General features: G+C 41.1%; 2 protein-coding genes across 2 annotated transcripts in view; both read right to left on the bottom strand.

Moving 5' to 3' along the window:
- The window catches only part of DLAT (dihydrolipoamide S-acetyltransferase), a 31563-nt gene extending 23791 nt beyond the window's left edge, over positions 1-7772 (bottom strand). Inside the window, exons 1-5 of the mRNA XM_052652295.1 lie at positions 7469-7772; positions 6877-6978; positions 5919-6043; positions 5624-5777; positions 1514-1640 (exon numbers count right to left, since the gene is read on the bottom strand). Of these exons, the coding sequence (XP_052508255.1) occupies positions 1514-1640; positions 5624-5777; positions 5919-6043; positions 6877-6978; positions 7469-7747 (787 nt within the window). The 5' untranslated portion in view covers positions 7748-7772. The remainder of the gene's footprint in view (positions 1-1513; positions 1641-5623; positions 5778-5918; positions 6044-6876; positions 6979-7468) is intronic.
- A 4914-nt stretch (positions 7773-12686) lies between these two features.
- Positions 12687-22600, bottom strand: part of DIXDC1 (DIX domain containing 1) — a 67746-nt gene continuing 57832 nt past the window's right edge. The window contains exons 18-20 of the mRNA XM_052652697.1: positions 16793-16898; positions 15545-15653; positions 12687-13853 (exon numbers count right to left, since the gene is read on the bottom strand). Of these exons, the coding sequence (XP_052508657.1) occupies positions 13773-13853; positions 15545-15653; positions 16793-16898 (296 nt within the window). The 3' untranslated portion in view covers positions 12687-13772. The remainder of the gene's footprint in view (positions 13854-15544; positions 15654-16792; positions 16899-22600) is intronic.

Here is a 22600-nt window from a genome sequence, read left to right as displayed (position 1 = left end):
CACCAGGGACTGAACCCCAGGCCCTTGGCAGGGAAACCGTGAAGTCCTAACCAATGGACCACCAGGGAATTCCCAGCTACTGCTTTTTTTTTTCACAAGGAACTCAAATACGCAGGATTCCAAAAGTAAAACTGAAAGGAGCCACTGTAGAGGACATCTTTTGCCTTCCAGATCTTAGCTTTCTGGTGGGCTGTGCCTCTCCCTGACGAACATATTTCTGATGGATCCTTTTATTTCCCAGCTGAGAATTAACATCCAGTACAAGACATATCAAAAGAAAAGGCTCCAAGGCCACTACAGAGTGTAGAGTTTGACCAAGGTTAATACTTCTCTAGTGAGCAGTTTCTAGAATACCACTCTCTACAGAAACACTGGTAATCAAGTTAAAATGCAAAGCAGATATATTTTTGCCAGGGCTTTTCTGTTTCTTTCTTTTTACCAATGTTTTTAACAAAGAGAATAGGGACTTCCCTGGTGGTCCAGTGGTTAACAATCTGCCTTCCAAAGCAGGGGACATGGGTTCGATCTCCAGTCAGGGAACTAAGATCCTACATGCCACAGAGCAACTAAGCCTGCCACTGCAACTGCTGAGCCCGTGAGCTCTAGAGTCCAGACTCTGAAACAGGCCTGAGCCCTGCAACTAGAGAGAGCCTGCGCTGCAACAAAAACCCGGGCAGCCAAAACACAAAGAAACAAACAAAAAAGACCCTTTTCCTCTAATAAAATTTTATGAGGGGAAGCACAATATACTAAAAGATCAAACAGAGTCAGAAGTGAGGGAGGGGGCAAGGAATAGTAGAATCCTGCTCTCTTAAGTCTCCTTTACCCCAAGGCGCCATCAAGGAATCAGCGAGTGTAAAGAACAAAATCTGAAAAACCCCGCTGCAGAGGATGCCCAGAAGCTCCTACTGCATCTTTGAGGACTGGAGAAAAAATATATATATATTTATCTTCAGATATCCAGATGCAGTATGGCAAATATTAATTGTCTATAGGGTGGATTTTTTCCTGAGCATAAAAATAAATCAGATAGTCAATAAAAGGAAATGTGATATAATATCTGAACAGGTAATACATACATTTCATCAGTCATTCTCATATACAAAAACAATCTAAACCCTATTTTCAAGTTTTCCCTCAAAGTCATCTGAATATCTTCAGTATTTTCCTGCCTTTGATGTTATTTTCCCCTATTTCCTCTTTTTTCCCCCTTGCCCAGTGTGAAGAACGTCAGTTTGGATACAGTTTCTCAGTAACATAAGGCTAATAAGCAAACTCTGGCCTAAAAATTATCTCCAAGGCGATACATCCTTGATTCAATGATAGTGCAGTATGGAACCGACAGATCCAACTATGCAATATTTTTGTTATGAAAATACTCTGTTCCAGGAAATTAATCCCAAGAATTAAAATTTTTCATGTTATCACTCACTCATTATAGGATAGGATGGCAATCCTCTTCCCTCACCGGAAAACTCAGTGTCTCAACCATTAAGAGCTGAAGAAATCTCACCTATAGTGGCCTTGTCAGTCTCTATCTCTGCCAATAAATCTCCTTCATTTAGCTTCTCACCCACTTTTTTTTCCCATCTCTGAACTGTGCCCATGGTCATGGTGGGAGAGAGGGCAGGAAGAAGCACCTGTAGAAACAAACATATATTTTATTATTACTCAATATTAGGATGCTTTTGACACAATGGCACTCAGGCAAGCAAACAGCTTTATGGAATGACAGCGACTATGACAATCCAAATTCCCATCTGCCTGATGCTCCCACAGCAGCAAAAGCCTCGAGCTTCAGTAGTGTCCCTACAGGTAAATCCTTTAAATCTCAAGCTTTTATAGTGCCAGTGATACTCTGACCCACCCTCCGAAGTTAAAAACCACGGGCAGAGGGGAAAGATTTCTTTCTAGACGGCTAAAATTAATTCCTCAACAATATCTAAACATAGAACATCTCATCTTTCTTAACACTTAGATTAAGCTAGAGGTTTTTCATCTTCATAGAATGACCTCAGACTTTTCCACTTAAATTTTACTGTGTGCTTTATTGAAATCCACCTTTTCATTCAGAGGAGACTGAATTTCTCCCAAACTCCCTGGATACTTTATTAAATTTTTAATTATTTATTTTTGGTTGCTCTGGGTCTTCATTGCTATACATAGGCTTTCTCTAGTTGCACTGAGCAGGTGCTACTCTCCAGCTACAGTGCACAGGCCTCCCATTGGAGAGGTTTCTCTGGTTGCAGAGCATGGGCTCAAGACACGCAGGCTCAGTAGGTGGAGCTTTTGGGTTCGAGAGCACAAGCTCAGTAGTTGTGGCACATGCGTTTAGTTGCTCTTCAGCATGTGAGAATCTTCCCAGACCAGGGATTGAACCTGTGACCCCTGCAGGCAGATTCTTAACCACTGGACCACTAGCCAAGTCCCTCCCAGGTACTTTTTCAAGATAAAAAACTAATATCAAGAACTGTTCAGGACTTCCCAGGTGGCCCAGTGGTTTAGACTCTGCTCCCAATGCAGCAGGGCACAGGTTAATCCCTGTATGGGGAACTAAGATCCTGAATGCCATATGGCATGGCTGAAAAAAAACCCAAAACAATAACGAAAACCTGTTCTTACAATAGTCACTTCCACCTGAGTAAAATCTAAAACAACAGATTGGCTAATCTAAATTAAAGACTACTTCCCTATTTATATGGCTTGTATGTTCACTGAATTTGGATGCTCACTCAGTTACGGTTTTGTTTGCTATCTTCTTAAGTCTTCTGCATCTATTTAACATAAGGATTATGCTGAGAGAAAAGTCATTTTAATTGATGATGTCTCAGGAAGCTGTGGGGAAAAAAGTAAAACAAAACTTAGAACTCTCGACCTTCTCTGGTGGTCCAGTGGTTAGGAATCCGCCTGCCAATTCAGAGGACGCGGCTTTGATCCCTGGACTGAGAAGATCCCACATGCCTTGGGGCAATGAATCCCATGAGCCACAATTACTAAGCCCATGCCCTAGAGCCCTCGAGCTGCAACTACTGAAGCTCCTGTACCTACACTTCATGCTCTGCAACAAGAGAAGTCATCACAATGAGAAGTCCAAGCACCATAACAAGAGAGTAGCCCCTGCTTACCAAAATTAGAGAAAGCCTTCTCTTGGCAATGAAGACCCAGCACAGACAAAAAAAATTTTTGTAACTTTTTTTTTAATTAAAAATTTAAAAAATTTGCTGAACAGGATGAAATAAATGTGTGAACTGACCACCAGGCAAAATTTCATCAGGAGTGAATGTTAATAAAAGACCAGGGAATAGAACATGATGCCCAAAGAAGAAAGTTACTCCTATACAAAAATTTCTACAAATAAAACTAAGAGAAGGAAAAGTTCTAGTCTTAATTCTTTAGGAAAAAACGCAGCTGGCTTTTATCCATTTCCAATATCCAAAACACACAAATATACATGGGGTAATCCTAATATCTAATAAACTTATCAGTAGAAACTGATTTAGTTAACAGAATCAACAGTGACTATATTTACCACCTTCAGCTTTGTTGTAATGTTATTATATATGTCTGTGCTGAATCGCTCAGTCATGTCTGACTCTTTGAGACCCCATGGAATGTAGCCCTTCATGCTCCTCTGTCCATGAGGATTCTCTAGGCAAGAATACTGGAGTAGATTACCATGCCCTCCTCCAGATTACATATGTCTATTTGAAGCTTATTCTTTATTGTTAGTCTTTTCTAAATACTACTGGATTATTTCACTTACTCTGAGAAAACAGAACACTACATGTCAAGGAAAAACACTAACTGGGGGCTTTTATTCAATAGACAGCACTTCACGCCTACTAAAAAAACCTCTGTTTATACAGGGAGTATATATAAGTGGGTTTCCCAGGTGGTGCTAGCGGTAAAGAACCTGCCTGCTGATGCTGCTGCTGCTAAGTCACTTCAGTCATGTCCGACTCTGTGTGACCCCATAGACGGCAGCCCACCAGGCTCCGTCATCGCTGGGATTCTCCAGGCAAGAACACTGGAGTGGGTTGCCATTTCCTTCTCCAATGCATGAAAGTGAAAAGTGAAAGTGAAGTCGCTCAGTGGTGTCTGACTCTTCACGACCTCATGGACTGCGGCCTACCAGGCTCCTCCATCCATGGATTTTCCAGGCAAGAGTACTAGAGTGGGTTGCCATTGCCTCTTAGGTATTGTATAATAACAAATTAACAAAAGGATCCAAAGGTCTTTAGCAGGAGGAAGAATATAGAAAGTAACCAACCATAACCTCAGAAGAGGAAGAAACTGAGGATTGAGGAAAAAAATTCTGACACAGTTTTTATGCCCCAACTCCCATAACATTTTTGCCCTGCATAAAGTCACAAAATTTTTGGACAATTAATTTTTTATCTTTTTACATGCATAGGTCACTTTTATTCTGAGATCCTTTCCCAAATAATTATTTTCAGGAAGACTTCTTTCTACACATCCTGACATCTTGCTATTAAAATGGCATGTTAAAAATGCTCAAGTGATAAATCACTCAGCAATGTTACTGGCTTAATTTCAATTCTAACCTGGGTATTAATGTTCAAGCAATATCTATCTTTTAGTATGTCATGGCTTGTACTCAGTCATGCCTCACTGTATTTGCAATCCCTCGAACTGTAGCCCACCAAGCTCCTCTATCTACGGGATTTTCCCACCAAGAATACTGGAGTGGGTTGCCATTTCCTACTCCAGGGGATCTTCTCAACCCAGAGATCAAACCCAGGTCTCCTGCATTGGCAGGCAAATTCTTTACCACGGAGCCACCATATTAAGTTAAAGTTGATGAAATTCAACTCCTTAAAAGCTAATGATCTATGGCTGATTCATGTTGATATTTGGCTGATAACAAAATTCTGTAAAGCAATTATCCTTCCATTAAAAAATAAATAAATACTAAAAAAAGCTAATGATCAGTTACAAATTCTTGCTTAACTTTTAAAGACTATAGTCAATAGTATTTTTCTTTTGTTGCTCAGAGAAATTCACATAACAGCCATCACCGTTTTCTAAAGCATGGATAACACTGTCCCACAATGTGCAAACAGAAAGCTCAGGAAAGAGGCTTCCCTGGTGGCTCAGTGGTAAAGAATCTACCTGCCGATGCAGGAGACATAAGAGAGACACAGGTTCGATCCCTGGGTTGGGAAGATCCCCTGGAGGAGGACATGGCAACCGACTCCAGTACTCCTGCCTGGAGAATTCCATGGACAGAGGAGCCTGGTGGGCTACAGTCCACAGGATCACAGAATCGGACACGACTGAAGCGACATAGCACAGCAAAGTACAGATGTAAGTACAAACAATCCTCAAAATCCGACATGATATTCTTGAATGAAAAGTACCAAACATTATCCTACCTGCTACACTGAGGCTGAGAAAGGTTAAAAGAACTATCCAAGTATACACATCTGGATATAACCACTAAGAATAAATGTTGTCAATTTTCATGTTTAAATCTCTATTTACTTTCAAATGACAAAAACTAGCCAGGTTTAATGCTAGTTTCCAGGATGCAACTCATCTATGAAAAATAATGAGTAAGTAATAAATTTTCTAAAGCAGACACCCAGAGGCTGAGCCTCACCTGCATGTGAGTAGGATATGAGCTACCAGGAGCCTGAGCAGAAGGTGCAGGTGATGGAGCGGCGGTGGCAGGGGTTGGTGCCGGGGCTGCTTGTGGGGCAGGTGCTGCTGAAGAATCCAGTGTGTAATTTTTAAAGGCTTCAACATCTTCAGGCCTAAGGAAGAGAAAGAACGTGTAAGTATAAAGGGGTTAAAAAGCGCATGTATCAGCCTTAGAAGCCTTTAACTCCTCAGTTGCGGGTTAAAATACTCCACTTAAGCACCTGACTTTCACAGATTCCCCTGATCCTACTCACTTTTCAACTGTGATACAGATGATTGCTCCAACTGGAACATCTCTGGTACCTTCAGCAACAAGGATCTTTGCCATGTAACACTCCTCCACACTCTCAAATCCAACAGTAGCTTTATCGGTTTCAACCTTTTAACACAAAAGCAGGAGCTTAGGCTTCTGCTGCCAGTATGAAGTTTTATTAACTTGTGTCTAAAATCATACAGTTCAAAGTGAAGTAAGTCAGAAAAAGAAAGAAAAATATGTGGAATCTAAAATGGCACAAATGAACTTACCTATGAAACAGAAATGAACTCACAGAGAACAGACTTGTGATTGGGGGGTGGGGCAGGGAAAGAACAGAGTAGGATTTGGGGGTTTGCAGATGCAAACTATTACATACTGAATGGAGAGCAACATGGTCCTACTATATAGCACAGGGAACTACATTCAGTATCTGTGATAAACCATAATGGACAAGAGTATTTAACACAACATCGTAAATCAATCATACCGCAATAAAAAAAAAATCATACAGTTCAACAGTGAAAATAAAGCCTCTATCACAGGTTTAAAAGAATTACTATTAAAAACACCCAGGCTAAAAATCAGTTTGGTTAGCTGCTGCTAACTTGGCTAACCAATCTCTCATATCAAACTGTAAAAAACATTTAAGTTTCTTAATGCATGCATGCTAAGTCGCTTCAGTCCTGTCCAACTCTCTGCAACCCCATAGATGGCAGCCCACCAGGCTCCTCCATCCCTGGGATTCTCCAGGCAAGAATACTGGAGTGGGTCACCATTTCCTTCTCCAATGCATGCATGCATGCTGTTGCTTCAGTCGTGTCCGACTCTTTGTGACCCCACGGACAGCAGGCTCCTCTGTCCAGGGAATTTTCCAGGAAAAAGGGATAATTACCTACTCAGAAAGTTAACACTCGGTTTAGTCTAAGCTAGTCTCTTCTAACTCATTTCCAACTTACCTCTGCAATTAGTTCACCCTCATTGATTTTTTCTCCTTCCTTCTTTTCCCAGCGGGCTATGGTACCTGCCTGCATTGTAGGGGACAGTGAAGGCAATGGAACCTAGAGGAGAAAAGGGAGAAATACTCATTTTTAAGAGCTACCTAACTCGCAAACTGGTGTAACACCTCGTTCAATTCAGACTAATTTAATGCTGAGTCTGAGTCCTTTCACACATTGGGCAATGGGCTTATAAAGGGATTTCCTAACACCAAAAGCTCTCAACCAGAAGGACAGACTTCCCGTTCCACTGTACTGGGCGGGTCTAACAGCATGTACTCAGCAGACATTCCACAGACCGCCCCAGGCTTGGCGCTCTTTGAACGGAACCGGTCAGAAGGAAGCCTGCAGCTCCTTCTTCAATGGCATAGGTCAGGAGAGGGAAGCTCAAGAGCTAAAGCAAAGCTGGGTAATGGAGAAGGGACAGTGACAGAGTATACCTGGAGGGGGGCGGAGACGGAGGATCATCAAGGCCTCTAAGGAAGGATCCCAAGCCAACAAGTCTGCCGTGAAGGACAACGGGGTCCCGCGAAGGACAGGTTCTGGGGCTTACCTTCTGATGCGGGGGGAGGCTATACCAGCGGCGGCTAGGCGATCCCCAGAGCTGCAGCAAGACGCGATTCCGCGGTGTGGCCCAAGAGACAGGGCTCCAGCCACAGAGTGCCCGGACCCTGCCATATCCTGGGGTCTTGCTGCTGTAGCGAGCCAGAGCCGAGCCAGCCTGCGGGGTCACGCACGGAGCTCCCGGCTCCTCCCGAAAAGCCGTCCACCGAGCCCCGAATCCCGCCCGGGGGGCTGCATTCTGAGCCCGTCGCGCACAGACGCGCCACATACTGCCACGGCCCCCACACCCCAAAACCAACGCCGTCTCCGGAGTGACCTCTCCAAGAGCAGCGCGGCGTTGCCGTCAGCCGCGCCGCGCGGCCGCAAGTTGTCGTAAAACGGGCTGCGAAGCCTCGCCCCACCCGCTCCACGGACCGGAGAACGTATGGTCTTTCTCCGGGAAATGAGGGGCTGAGGGTGATCCAGAGCGGGTCGGGGCGGCTACTATAGAACGACGAGGGGCAGGGGCGTTCCAGCAGGCCAAATCTGGGAGGATTAGGTGTGGGGAGGAGTGGAAAGTGGTGGGATCGGTGGCGAAGGCGTCGCTGGGGCGGGGGGACAGGACCTGAGCGCCGTGACGGGCGCGGTCGAAAAGGAGGGGCCTAAAAAGGCGGCAAGAGCGGGACTGCGGGAGGTGAAGTGGTCAGAGGTGGGCTGAGGGGCCTGGCCCCGCCCTGAGGATGGATGGGAGGGGGCTCCCGGCCCAGCCGGGCATCGAGAGCCTGCCAGGCGCTCTGGCGGAGGGCCGCCCGAGGGGGCGTCTGTGCTCTCCGGCGCGCCCCCAGCCTTAGCACACCCTGTGGCCCCCAAGTCTGGGGCCTCGCTCCTCGCAGGCTGTACTGGGTGACAAAGATTCAAGTTCAGGATTGTAGCCCAACAGGAAACGGGATGATTAGGTTTTCCAGCCAAATGGTGTGAAGAGCAGCTGAATGGAAGCTATATCCCCACATTCAAGAGTGCTGTAGCAGGATTAAGCATCTTCTCTGAAGAAAAAAAGTTTACAAAACAGATTTCCGATTTTAATTTGCCGTAGAATCCTTTCCAGTTACATTTGTTACACTTCTACTGTCGGGTTCAGTTCAGTTCAGTTCAGTCGCTCAGTGGTGTCCAACTCTTTGCGACCCCATGAATCGCAGCACGCCAGGCCTCCCTGTCCATCACCAACTCCCAGAGTTCACTCAGACTCACTTCCATCGAGTCAGTGATGCCATCCAGCCGTCTCATCCTCTGTCGTCCCCTCTTCCTCCTGCCCGCAATCCCTCCCAGGATCAGAGTCTTTTCCAATGAGTCAACTCTTCGCATGAGGTGGCCAAAATACTGGAGCTTCAGCTTTAGCATCATTCCTTCCAAAGAACACCCAAGGCTGATCTCCTTTAGAATGGACTGGTTGGATCTCCTTGCAGTCCAAGGGACTCTCAAGAGTCTTCTCCAACACCGCAGTTCCGAAGCATCAATTCTTCGGCGCTCAGCTTTCTTCACAGTCCAACTCTCACATCCATACATGACCACAGGAAAAACCATAGCCTTGACTAGATGGACCCTTGTTGGCAAAGTAATGTCTCTGCTTTTGAATATGCTATCTAGGTTGGTCATAACTTTTCTTCCAAGGAGTAAGCGTCTTTTAATTTCATGGCTGCGGTCAGGTTATCATCCTATAATTGGAAAATAATCTCATTTCTGAGCTGAGGGTGGCATTAGACTAGAAGGAAACACGTGCTGTATTTATATCGTAAGTCCCCAGTATACAGATGGTCAGAGAACATCAAGAATATAAGAAAACCAACATTTTAAAACATGTTAAACTTTGCAGGTAATTAAACGTTTGGAAAAATAAGGCAGCCAGAAGGCACTATTTCATACCTATTTAAATTGGAAACTTTAAGTTAAAAAAAATTTTTTTACTATCTTTATAACAGAAAAAAAATTGGAAAAATCTAACTATCCAAAAATGAGAAAAAGGTTAAACAAGTACAGTTGTCTAACAGAATGATATGCAGGGAGTACAACTGAGAAACAGAATTCCCAGATTAAATGGAAAGGCATACCTGAAATAATATTAAAAGTAGAGCAATTATATTGTTAACAATTATGTAAAACTACTTATGAATAGCAATTGGAAGAAATAATGGAAGAATAATTGTGATTAGTGAAAGGGCTTATACTATATAAATTATTTAAATTAACAATTTTGAATTGGCTGATACCTTACTACAGTATTTCCACTCTGAATTTAATAACTGGATCTAAATTAACATAGCCTTTGTACAAGATGATCTTCAGTTTGTTGTTCAGGTACTTAGGTAGCCTTACTTAAGCCTTGTTTTTTTCATTTTTCTGTGCATAGCAAGTTCGCATTTTGAATATACTTTTGACAGATATAGCTAAATCATCGGAGGGCACAGGTGAAACAGTCCAGGAGTGGTTAGTTTACCGCAGAGGTAAGCTGGGAATAATTAGGTTGGTCAAATAAGCCCTCTGAGACTTGTAGAATATTACTGATATCGAATGGGTGAGATGTAAAGAGGAATTAGTTGGTAGTGAAAGTTCTTCACATACTTAACATAATGATGGAGTAACCCAATTAAAATGGCTTGTAATTAATAGATGAAAATAATATAATTGGAAGGCAAATGAAAGCACCCAGGGCTAAAACTTTAGATATATAAAACCTTTAAAGTAATAAATAAAGGCTAAGTTTTAGGAAAGCAGCTTTCAAATTAATTTGGAAGTTCTGGTTCTTTTATACATTTCTGAAAGCTTCAGTGTTTTTTGCTTTTGTGTTGGAGATTGTTTTGTCATACTTTAGAGTCTTGGGTTCTTACTTGTTTGCATATTTACATAAAATGTCAAAGAAGTGCTAAGTAACACTAGAAATACCAGTAGTAATATCTGCAGCAATAAAGTAATCCTATCTCCACTCCCCAAGTAACGAGTAAACATGCTACCAGGGAGATCACTTGAGGAAATTTACTTTCACTAAATGTGAATGGCTTTCTTGATTAATATCAGTTGATAATAAACACAAGTGAAAATTATGAATGGTATTTAGTTTGCAAACTCCATTTTATTCATAGTTTGTTTCTGCGTTTGTTTTTTTTTTAAAACTAGTTCACAAATCTGGTACATACAGGCAGTTAAAACTGGTTATCACTTTGATAATCAGAAGCCTCTGGTATAACACAATCTTTATGAAAACGTAAAACAATACATGATAGTAATCTCTTCGAAAGCAATGGTTGCAAACATCCATGTTTCTAAGAAAATATAACTTTACATATATATTTTAAGCAAGCTATACCCTCTTACATAAATTCAGACAATAGAAGTGTGCAATCATAATGCTTATTTTATGGGGGAAATGAAAGTTATTATAATTATGACCTAAATGTTTTAAGTAATTAGAGTCCTCTTGTATTGAATATAGGGCATAAAGATAACTTCCTTAATGTACAACCATCCTGGTCAAAAAGAGCTGAGAAGTTGGTCAGTTAGTAGGATAGCCATTTCAGTACCAAGTAAATTTAACCTAAATTCTTTAGGTAGAAATTGTAAAATTTTCCAATTCCAGCTACTTTAGTTAACTGAGTGAGAATAGTCTTCAGTTTTTAAATGAAGACTGTTTAAGGAAATGAACTTTTTATTAACTTAGTTTTTATGACAGGGTCATTTTTTAAATTGGGTTTAGAGCTTATTTCATGAGCTCTAAACATTTCTAGTTCTTTAGTTTTCTCAAAGAACTTCAGCGGTAGCAGGATGGACTGTCCCACACAAATGCCAGCAGGGGGCAATACTCTTAAGTCAAAAGGTCTCCTATATATCAAATAGGAGACTGTTCAAACCAGAATGAATCAATACACACTCCTAGAATAGGCTCCTGTTTAGAAACTGGAATGAGGATTACCAACACATTTTACAAAAACATACTGGCGTGCCATCCTGTAATGGGGGTGCTTCATTATTACCCATGGCCTCTGAGGTTAATGAGCTCTGAAATCAACTTAAGCTTTCTGTGGAGGAACCAAGGCCACACAGCTTCTTTTCCAAAGGACACAAGAGATAAAAGACAAAGAAGGTAAAGGACTCTGAAAATTTGCTCTGATTTAATTTCCTCTGAAAATTTAAATTTACATAATGGAAAGAATGTTTGCTGAAAGAATACTGACAAAACTGATTTAACATTCAAGATAAATTGTACTGAAAATACAATAACAAATTTTAGTCTGATAACCCTCATGCTGTCTTACAGCAAAACACTAAAATTCATGCAGCAGAGAAACTGGTGATGGGAGGACTTTTTCTCCAGACTTCCTGGGGGGCAGAAAAGAAAAATAAAAAGGCAAATATACTGTTTTCTTCTGTCTGCTTTCGTAATGAATTATTCTTGCTTTTAACTGACTTTCCCAAATTGTCCTGGTCATTTCTGATGAGAAATCATTCTTCAGTAGGAGGAAACCAGGTAAACTTATATGAAAGACATCAGGTGTCTTGAGTTCCTTCTGTCAGCTAAAGGAGCCATCAAAGAGGTTCTATAAAACTAACTCCACAACTAAAATGGCTGGTAGAACTGGAACAGGAGTTATCATTAGTATACCTGTAATAAAATAAAGCTTGTTCTGAAACCACAAGGGCTGGTAAGAAGAAAGAGCCTGTATAAAAGCTACTGGGTTCCCTAGAAAATGGATACAGTATACAGAATGTAAGAATATATAGAACTCACACTCAAGTTATAAAAATAGACATGGTTCTTGGACAAAAAGCAAATGAGTACAAAAGAATTCTCCAAACATGAACTATTTTTAAAAGACGCATCTATATAAAACAACAAAATGTCATGTCAGAGCTCCAACAAGTAGTCTGTTGAAATGGCTGAAAAGGGGAGATGAACTTGAGACGGACAGGTCAAGAACCCAGATCTGTCTGACTCTTCTGCTTGGCAGTGTACATAGGTGATCACAGGCAGACTGCTTTGGAGACTGATATATACATATATATTTATAGTATATATTTATACTGACTATATATATATATATCTGATTGGTTGAATGAATGAGAAAACTCAAGATACTAAGTAATCTCTGAAAGTTTAACTCTTTTAGCTTCTACACTTGACAGTGTTGCACATGAGAAAGGATTCTTGGTTTTTTTCATCCAGAATCAACCCTGCCATTCACATCTCATGCCCCCATGGTTTCTATTGTGCCCTAAAGGATCAGCCTAGACTAAATATATTATAGAAAATAACTCTGGCCTTGACATCGAAGAGGGGCAGACCAATAATTCATGCTCAGTACTTATAAATCACAAACACTGAAAGTAATGGTTTGTTTCCTTTCAACTGCAAAGGAGATGCCATGGGCTAAAGAAAAGTCATGAGAGAAAGAAAGTCAAGAAGATATGGGTAGCAGCACCTTTCCATACCCGCCTGGATTTGAAAGGAGATTTTCACTCCTTATTCCTTTCAAATACAAAGTTCATCAGTTAGAAGGTGGGGGGGGGCGGGGGGGGGGGAGGGGAATGGCTCTAAAGTTAGAGAGTCCACAGAGAAAAACAAGCAGTACATGAAATATGCCTTCTGTGGGTAAAGGACAAGTTGCAGAATCAGTTAAGACGCAAGAGGCAGCCCAAGGTCTTAATTATGGTTTTAGCATAGTACAGCACAATATGGGCAGCCCTTTTTCAATCCAATTAACAATTCAGCACCATCCACGTCCAGTCCAAAAAAATTCCTGAAGAGTGGGCTTTCATCTTTGGTACCACCTTTTGAGTTATTCTTGGTTTGCAATAGCTGCAAAGAAGCAAAAAAGCTGGTACCTCCACCTTGTCTGTGAGTACAAATGCTGGGACCCTGATTGCTGCAACCACTGAGGCCAATTAAAATGAAAATAATACTGTAACACATAGGAGTGATGCATCCAGTTCCTGGGTTCCAGATAATAGCAGCCATGCCCATATAGGAGCGGGATCATCCATCCCCGTTGGTTAAGGCCTTCGGTTTTTTGTCCGCAGAGTAGAGTAAAACAGTGTGTTCCCACGGACAAGGAACTCCAGAAGAACCCATGGTCTACTTTTGGACAGAGATTTTAGCTGCCACACATGCCAGGCACACAAACAGGACTGGCCCATGGCTGTCACACTTGGAGAAGCTTCTGTTTTGGCAGCACAAACTTCCTGTGTATTCTGGTTTTAGTCCTCTTTCCTGAGTGAAGCAGCCAGGGTGTGCCAACTTCTGCAAGTCCCCAATCTAATACTCAGCATTAATTTTCTCCATGGTCTTCTTCTACCCAGGCCACAATTTTCCCTTCCCATCCAGGAATGGCATCATCATCATGGAAAACCTAGAAAAAGAAAAAAAGCCACCATGAAAAAAAAATTAGAAGATAGGGAGGCCTGCTAACAAATCTGTGATTGATAAAAAAAGATCCCAAACATAAAGGATAAGAAAGTGTAGAGGAGTCTTGAGTTAGAGCCTGTGTTCCTTTGGTTTTGTCCCTAAAGTTACAACTGGTAAAAAAAAAAAAATATATATATATATATATGTATATATATATATATATGTAATGACCCTTGAACAACACAGAGACAACACCCACCCCCTTCCCTGCCCCGGCCCTGTGCAGTCAAAAATCCACATATAACTTCACAGTCAGCCCTCCATATCCACAGTTCTGCCTCCTCAGATTCAACCAACTCCTGATCATATAATACTGTAGTATGTATTTATTGAAAAGTGTCTGCATATAAGTGGATCCATGCAGTTCAAACCCATACTGTTCAAGGGCCAATTGTGTATGGTGTATATACGTATGATTTATATATCCTTAGTTCCACATCTACAAAATGGTAAAAGCACCCCTCTAGTACTGCTTTGCTCATAGATTTATAAGATTTAATAAATTACTAACCATAGAGCACTTTAGGCTTCTCAGGAGAAAGCAGTACTATAAACATTTAAAAGAGAAGGAGGAGAATAATAATAAAAGAGAAAGGGGGAAATTTTGGTCCCAGGCATTGTAAAGAAAGGGTCAGAAAAAAGGCTAATCTTAATGTGTGTATGCAGTCCTTTTCATTCATTTATTCATTTCCTAAGTCGCTAATAGAACAAGATTATTAAAACAGTCCAGTGAAGAAATTTGGTTGTTTTGTTTGTTTTTTTTTTCTTTTTTGTGGTTGTGCCATGTGGCATGCAGGATCTTAGTTCCCCAACCAGGGATTGAACCTGTGCCCTTGAAGTGGAAGCGGGGAGTCTTAACAACTGGACTGCCAGGGAAGTCCAGAAAATATTTTCAAAATAAAAGATTGGCAAAGCCAACCAGTGGTTCATTCTGTAAACACTGCTGAGAGCACAGAACTCTTTTCAAAAAAAAAAAAAAATCTGTTTCTGGCAGATGTACTATAAAGTGTAGGCTAAGAAAATAGACAAGGACTGAGTATAAGCACAGATGACTGCAGAGTTTCCTCATTTTCATTTTCCGAGAAACTACCACCACAATATACCATTTCATATATTCATGCCAGTTTGTTTATTTTGCTCTACACAGGAAGCAGAAAGTTTTCTAAGGTTTGGCTATAGAAAGAAAAAAGACCCCAACGCCAAGCTTTTCTTCAATGTGGGTTCTTTATTTTCCCTAACAAAACTTTTTCCTTTTTTTTTAATTTTCTGGCCATACCCGGGGCATGTGGGATCTTAGTTTCCCAACCAGGACTCAAAACCTGCACTTTCTGCATTGGAATCATGGAGTCGTAACCACTGGGCTGCCAGGGAAGTCCCCAAAACTTTTTCCTTTATAAAATAAAAATTCTAAGTTTGATCAGAGTGATTAAGTCCATGAACTAATGAAGCTATCAACTTCTTGGGCCATTCCCTGCAACTTCTCGGTCTAAAGTAGTCAACTGGCTTGAGGCACTGGGAAACTCCACTGCCCTGGTTAGGGAATTCCGGTATTTCTGGGCACTAGATCTTAAGTAGGAATCTGCAGAGTTCAAGAACAACCAGCAATACCGCCCAGACTCCCTGTGGGTTCTGTACCTCTTCCTTGACAGTGCCAAACTCAGGATCCAGTGCTTTGAAGTGATACCGATGATTTCCTTCCCGGTCAATAGCCGCTTTAAAATCCTTCAGTGTCACCTCCCCCAGCCTGCAACAACAGGAGAGAACACTAAAATAGACTGTTTATCAGTGGGTTGAACAGATAAGATGTTAGTTTTAAACCCAGGCCCCTGTCAAAGTCTCTGCTCGGAGAAACAGCATGGCCTTGTTAGGTCACTGCCCTTTGTAACTCAAATGATTCTATTAGCAGAAGCTAGGGAGTTAGTCATGGTTAGGGAATGTAAAGTGTTGTCAGTCGCTCAGTTGTGTCCAACTCTGCAGAATTCTGCAGGCAAGAATACGGGAATGGAAAAAAAAGAATACTGGAATGGGTAGCCGTTCCCTTCTTCAGGGGATCTTCCTGACCCACGGATAAAAGCTGGGTCTCCTGCAGTGCAGGTGGATTCTTTACCATCTGAGCCACCAGGGAAGCCCCATTAGGGAATGTAAATAGCATTACAAATGGGACAATCTGAGAATTTAAAATAGATTTACTACTTTGACAGAAGCCAAATCACTTTTTTTTTCTGTATCACTCTGGAAATAAGACACAAAGTGTCTGCAATCTAATTTGTTAAACTATCAATATGTCTAAGTTCTCTTGATTTCCTTCTTTGCAGCAATTCCATTTCTCCAGGCTGGGAGAATTCAAACTATACCACTTTGCTTCAGAAAGCTCCCCTCTAACTCAGACCCTTTAGGAATGGTAAATCTTAACACCTCTCTCAGCAGTTGGTTCCAAAGATTAAAAATCTTTATTTCAAAGCCATCTAACTTAGAAAGGAGTATATTAACTGAAAAGTTTCAAGGTTTTTAACATGAATTCTCTTTAGATTAGTTGTAGTCATCCAATAGCAACAAAGGTCAATAAGCAATAAATAGCCCTGGAATGCTAGGCTGTAATCCATAGCTCTCAGCAGAAGCTATTTTGAGCACTTAAAAAACTGTTATTCCTGACTTGGAGCATCTTTGTATATCAGGACTGGAAGCAATATTGTGTCTATGCTGTATAGCAGATCCTGACGCGTCCCTTGTAATGCTGAAGGTTAGTGGTGAAGCTGGAACTGGAATCTCTATTTCCTATGCCCTTCTCACTACACTGCTACACCTTGCAGCTGGTTAGGTGGGCAGTAACTAATGATTCTGCCTTCCTGTCCTTTTTAAAGAAATAATGATTCAGAATCTCACCTCTTTGGTATATTAACCATGAAGGGTGTGAGTGACCGGTCAGTGAAATAGAGCACCTTCGTGCAGGCGCTGCTGACAGTTGGAGAACTCTGTGAGTGAGGCAACTCTGCAATCAGAGAGACACCTTGTGGTCAGAACATTCAGTTTGCTTCCAATAACCCATCATTTCCAGTTACTCAAAATGTCCCAGGAGAATGAAGCTGCCTGAGGTCATTAGCACAGTTTTGAAACCCTTGCCAAACACCTTGTCCATAGGGTGTGACCCACAGGAAGTCACCGCTGGGGCCACTAAGGTAGGAGGTGCTTTGGACATAGATGCTATCACAAGGACCATCCCTTCTCACCTGTTCCAGGTGATTCTAGCAGGGGAACAGCAACTGTTCTGACAGGCACTGCTGCCAAGAGTCAAAAGAGGTCAGAGAAGCCAGGCAAGATTTCAGGGAGGGGACTGCCCTGGTAGCACAGTGGATAAGAATCCACCAGCGAATGCAGGGGACACAGGTTCAATCCGTAGTCTGGGAAGATTCGACATGCCACGGAGCAACTGAGCCTGTGCACCGTAACTACTTAGCTGCCGTGAGGCATGTGGAACCTTCCAGGGCCAGAGGTCAAACCAGTGTCTTCTGCACTGGCAGGTGGATTCTTAACCACAGGACCACCAGCATAGTCTCAGTCCCCACAGTTTTTAACTCAGATTTCTTGATCCATACTTTGCCTCTCTTCTTTGTATAGGTACTGATAGAAAAACTTAATCAGTGAATTACTTGTGATTATGAATTTAAGAGAATAGGAAAAGAGACCAGTTACAAAGTTTTATCATCAGGACCAAAAACAAACTTTTATTAAAACATCTCCTGCAATTCCAGATGCACAGGTTTTCCTAACTTATTCTAGGCCATTGATCCCAATCAAACTTGCAGCAACCAGAGAATAGTTCTAGGAAGACTTTATTTTTTTAAATATTTGTTTGTTCAGCTGCACTGAGTCTTCGTTGTGGTGAGCTTAGTTGCCCTGGGGAATATGGAATCTTAGTTCTCCAACCAGGGATGGAACCCCAGGCCCCTGCACTGGAAGGTAGACCCTTGACCACTGGACCACCATGGAAGTCCCCAGCAAGAGTTTTTTTGTTTGGGGCTTTTAAGGCTTTTTTTTTTTTGGCTGCACCTCAAATTTTGTGGGAATCTTAATTCCCTAACTAGGGATCAAAACCAGACCCTTGGTGTTGAAAGTGTGGAATCTTAACCACACTTTGTGGTTATTAACCACCAGGGAATTAACTACCAGGCAATTCCTAGGAAGAGGTTTAAAATAAGGAAGTAGGAGAGATGAATAACACAGAGAAGAAAAACAAGGGAACATTCTCTCTTTGCACAGTAATCAGTTAGTTTTCAGAATTTTTTTCAAAAATGCCATTTATTGAAACCTACACGCCATGATGCTCCTTTGACTCCAGCACCAAGGGCCTGGCACACAGCAGGTTTTTTAATAAAACATTCACTTTTATCATTAAATTTTATGATTGATCTTTTCATTCATTCATTCAACAAACAATTATTGAGCACTTACCATGTACTAGATTTTGAGAATATAAAATTAATCTCAAAGAGTTTATAGTCCAGTATAGATGACAGGTATGATAACAAATAATGGTTGTTGTTGTCATTTAGTTGCTAAGTCATGTCCAACTCTGCAACCCCATGGACTATAGCCCACCAGGCTCCTCTGTCCATAGGATTTCCCAGGCAAGAATACTGGAGTGTGTTGCTATTTCCTTTTCCAAGGGATCTTTCAGACCCGGGGACTGAATGTGCGTCTCCTGCTTGGCAGGTAGATTCTTTACCACTGAGCCACCTGGGAATCACCCAACAAATACTTAATACACTAAAATCAGATTTGTACAAACTGCAAAGGAAGATCAAAGATGGAGTAGTTAATTCTACCTGGAAGAGGTCAGAAAGTTCCCTTAAATTGTTTAAACAATTTGAGAACTGTTAAAGCACCTAAAAAAATGATCATATGTAGAATTTGGAAAAGGCATTCCAAGAATGAAGGATACTTATAAAGGCATGAAAAAGGATCACGTATCTATAAAAATGAAAGTTGACTAGTAAGGCTTGAGCATTATACTTTGGGAAGTAATGGAAAATGAGGATAAGGTAGGCATGGCCCAAATCACAAAGGACTCTGCCAGGCTAAGACATTTAGATATTAGTCTTAAGCTCTAGGGAGACATTAAAAGGAACCGATATAATCAGACTGGCATTTTGGAAAGGTCAGTCTAGCAGCAAAATAAAGGGTTGGATGGGAGAAATTCTGGAAAGGGTGATCCCATTAAGAGGCAATTAAAATAATCTGAAAGGCTTGGAAGGGTAAGATATAGCCCTGGAGCTAGAGAAGGGATGAATTTGGGAGACCTTTAGAAGGTAAAAGTCTTAGTACTTCGGATATAGTTGAATGTCAAGGATAAAAGAGAAAGTGAAAAATAACCAAAATTTATGATCGAGGAAATAGATTCATGGTAGTTACCTAAGACAGGGGAACAGAAGTGTCATCCATTTAAAATGTTTACTGGGTGCCTATTATGTATCAAGAACTAGAGATGCAAAAATAGTGAAAAGTGAAAGTGTTAGTCGCTCAGTTGTGTCCGACTCTTTGCAGCCCCACGGACTGTACCCCACCAGGCTCTTCCTCTGTGGGATTCTTCAGGCAAGAATATACTGCAGATAGGCCTTTAAGGAGGGATTAAAGTTAAATGAGGTTATAAGAGTAGACCAGTTCTCATCCCAAAGAGGAAGAAACACCACAGCTCTCTCTACCATATGGAGACTCAGCAGGAAGGTGACTGTCTGCCAGCCAGGAAGAACACCCTCCCTCAGCAAATCTGACCACACTGGCATCCTCATCTTGGGACTTCCAGCCTCCAGAACTGTGAGAAAATAAACTGCTGTTAAGCCACTCAGTCTATGGTGTTCTGTTATGGCAGTCCATGCTGACCAATAAAATGTTATACACACACACTTTGGGTGAACTGGAGGGTAAGAGTACATCAGATGCCACACAGAAGTCTGGTAGATAAACACAGGTGTGGTAAATAGGTCGCTGGTGACATTAATGAGAGGACTTTGGGGTGACTAGTGAAGAAGGCCGAGTTAGATTGCACAGACTCTGAGTAAAAGAGAAAAAGCATAATGAGAGAGAAACAGCTGTGCAGCGCAGGCAAAATATACATAAATAAAGTAATTTTTAAAAATCTTGAAAACCTGAGAGGACAAATGACCCAGAAACACAGCGTTGTGTATATGTATGTGTAAATAACATACATGATTTTAAAAGGCATTAGAAATCAATTTTAGCTTTTAACTGACATGTATGGTTCATCTGGACTCAGTTTTTTATGTGTAGTATGAAGCGTGGCTCAATGATCTTTTTTTTGATGTGGGTCTTTAATTGTTCCAGGAAGATTTGTTGAAAAGCCTACCCTTGAGCCATCAAATAGATTTTGCACTGTTATTAATAATCAACTGGTCAAATTCAGTAAGTCTGTTTCTGAACTTTCTATTCTGTTCCAATGATCTCTGTGTCTATCTATTCACTTATAATACACTGTGTTGATTACTCTAACTTCATAGTTAGTTTTGAAATCAGGTAGTGGGGCCCACCAACTCCTTTGTTTATTTTTCTCAACTTTTTTTTTTAACTATTCTAATCTCAATGGCACCCCACTCCAGTACTCTTGCCTGGAAAATCCCATGGATGGAGGAGCCTGGTAGGCTGCAATCCATGGGGTTGTGAAGAGTCGGACACGACTGAGCAACTTCACTTTCACTTTTCACTTTCATGCATTGGAGAAGGAAACGGCTACCCACTTCAGTGTTCTTGCCTGGAGAATCCCAAGGATGGCAGAGCCTGGTGGGCTGCTGTCTATGGGGTCGCACAGAGTCGGACACAAGTGAAGCGACTTAGCAGCAGTAGCAGCAATCTCATCCATGTAAATTTTAGTATCAGCTTGTTTATATCTACAAAAAGTCTGACAGGACTTTAAAAAATATTTATTGGGCTGCTCTGGGTCTCAGTTGTAGCACTTGAGATCTTTGATGTTTGCTCAGTTCAGTCCAGTCACTCGGTCGTGTCCAACTCTTTGTGACCCCATAGACTGCAGTACACCAGGCTTCTGTGTCCATCACCAACTCCCAGAGCTTACTCAAACTCATGTCCATCGAGTCAGTGATGCCATCCAACCATCTCATCCTCTGTTGTCCCCTTCTCCTCCTCCTCCTTTTGCAGCATGCAAATTCTTAGTTGCATCCGGTGGGATCTACCCTGACCAAGATCAAAACTCAGGCACCCTGCACAGAGGTCTTCACTACTGGACCGCCAGGGAAGTCCCCTGTTAGGATTTTTTTTTTAATTAATTTATTTTAATTGGACAATAACACTGTTAGGATTTTTATTGGAATAACATGAAGCTACAGATCATTTGGGGAGAATGAACCATCTTCACAAGGTTGAGCTATATTTATCCCATCAAACAAGGCTGTTTCCCAATTACTATGATACTGATAAACAATAATTTTGCAAGTGGTAAAAAAAAAAAAAAAAACCTATGTCATAAAAACCAGATTATTTTTTAAAATGTACCATCTCTCTTGTTTCTATTTGTTCCATATATTTTTTGTTCCTTTTCTCTTTTCTCCTCTTTTTCTTCCCACCTTTGGAATGTGTGCATATATGTATATGCATATCTGTATATACATATAGGAGCTTCTCTTGTGGCTCAGATGGTAAGAAACTGCTTGCAGTGCAGGAGACGTGGCTTCAATCCCTGAATTAAGATTCCTTGGAGAAGGGAATGCGACCCACTCCAGGATTTTTGCCTGGAGAAAACCACGGACAGAGGAGCCTGGCAGACTACAGTCTTATGGCATCACAAAGAGTTGGACACAACTGAGCGACTAAGCAGTCACACAGACATGTATGTCTTCAAACCCCAGTATGTTTAGGTTCTCAATTTGGATACATCATTTCAACATGTAAATGATATTTTAAACAGTGAGATATTTTACTTTTTGTTTTTGGTATTGGATTATTTTTACAATTTATCTCTGCTATTAATTTTTTATTTATTCTTTAAAAATTTAGTGGTCGTTCTTAGATTTATATATATATCTTTAGTCGGTCAGCTTTCAAATGATATTATACCGCTTCACATGTAAGAACTACGGAAGTTACAACAGTAGAGTCCTAATTCTATCCTGATCTTTGTATTACTGTCAAATATGAAATAAACCAGTAACACATCAATACTATTTTTGCTTTAAACAGCCTATTATCTTTCAGAGTAATTAAAAATAAGGGGTAAAAAGTCTTTTATATTTTCCTTCATTCTAACCACTTCTGTTTGTATATCTCAGTTCCTCCCATCTCATATTCCTCCTGTCTGAAGAAATTCCTTAAACATTTCCTGCAGTGAAAATCTGTTTGTAATGAATTCTCTTGGGTTTTATGTATAAAAATATATATGCTCTAACTACAGAATTCTAGGCTTTTCCCCCCCTTTTAGTACTTTAAAGATGTCCCCCCACTATCTTATGACCTGCAGGTTCTGATAAGAATTCTGTAATTCTCATCTTTGTTCTCCTGTTTGTAATATTTCCCCCCATCTCTGGTTACCTTTTTCTCTTTTCTTTGATTTTCATTAATTTGACTCCTTTATTGTCATTGTTATTCATACTTCTTGCAATTCTCAGAACTTCTTGGATCTGTGGTGTGATGTCTTATTTATTTTTGGAAAATAATTGGCCTTTATGT

This window comes from Budorcas taxicolor, chromosome 15, assembly GCF_023091745.1.
Source record: "Budorcas taxicolor isolate Tak-1 chromosome 15, Takin1.1, whole genome shotgun sequence".
Taxonomy (NCBI): domain Eukaryota; kingdom Metazoa; phylum Chordata; class Mammalia; order Artiodactyla; family Bovidae; genus Budorcas; species Budorcas taxicolor.
This window is presented reverse-complemented; position numbering and strand designations above follow the sequence as displayed.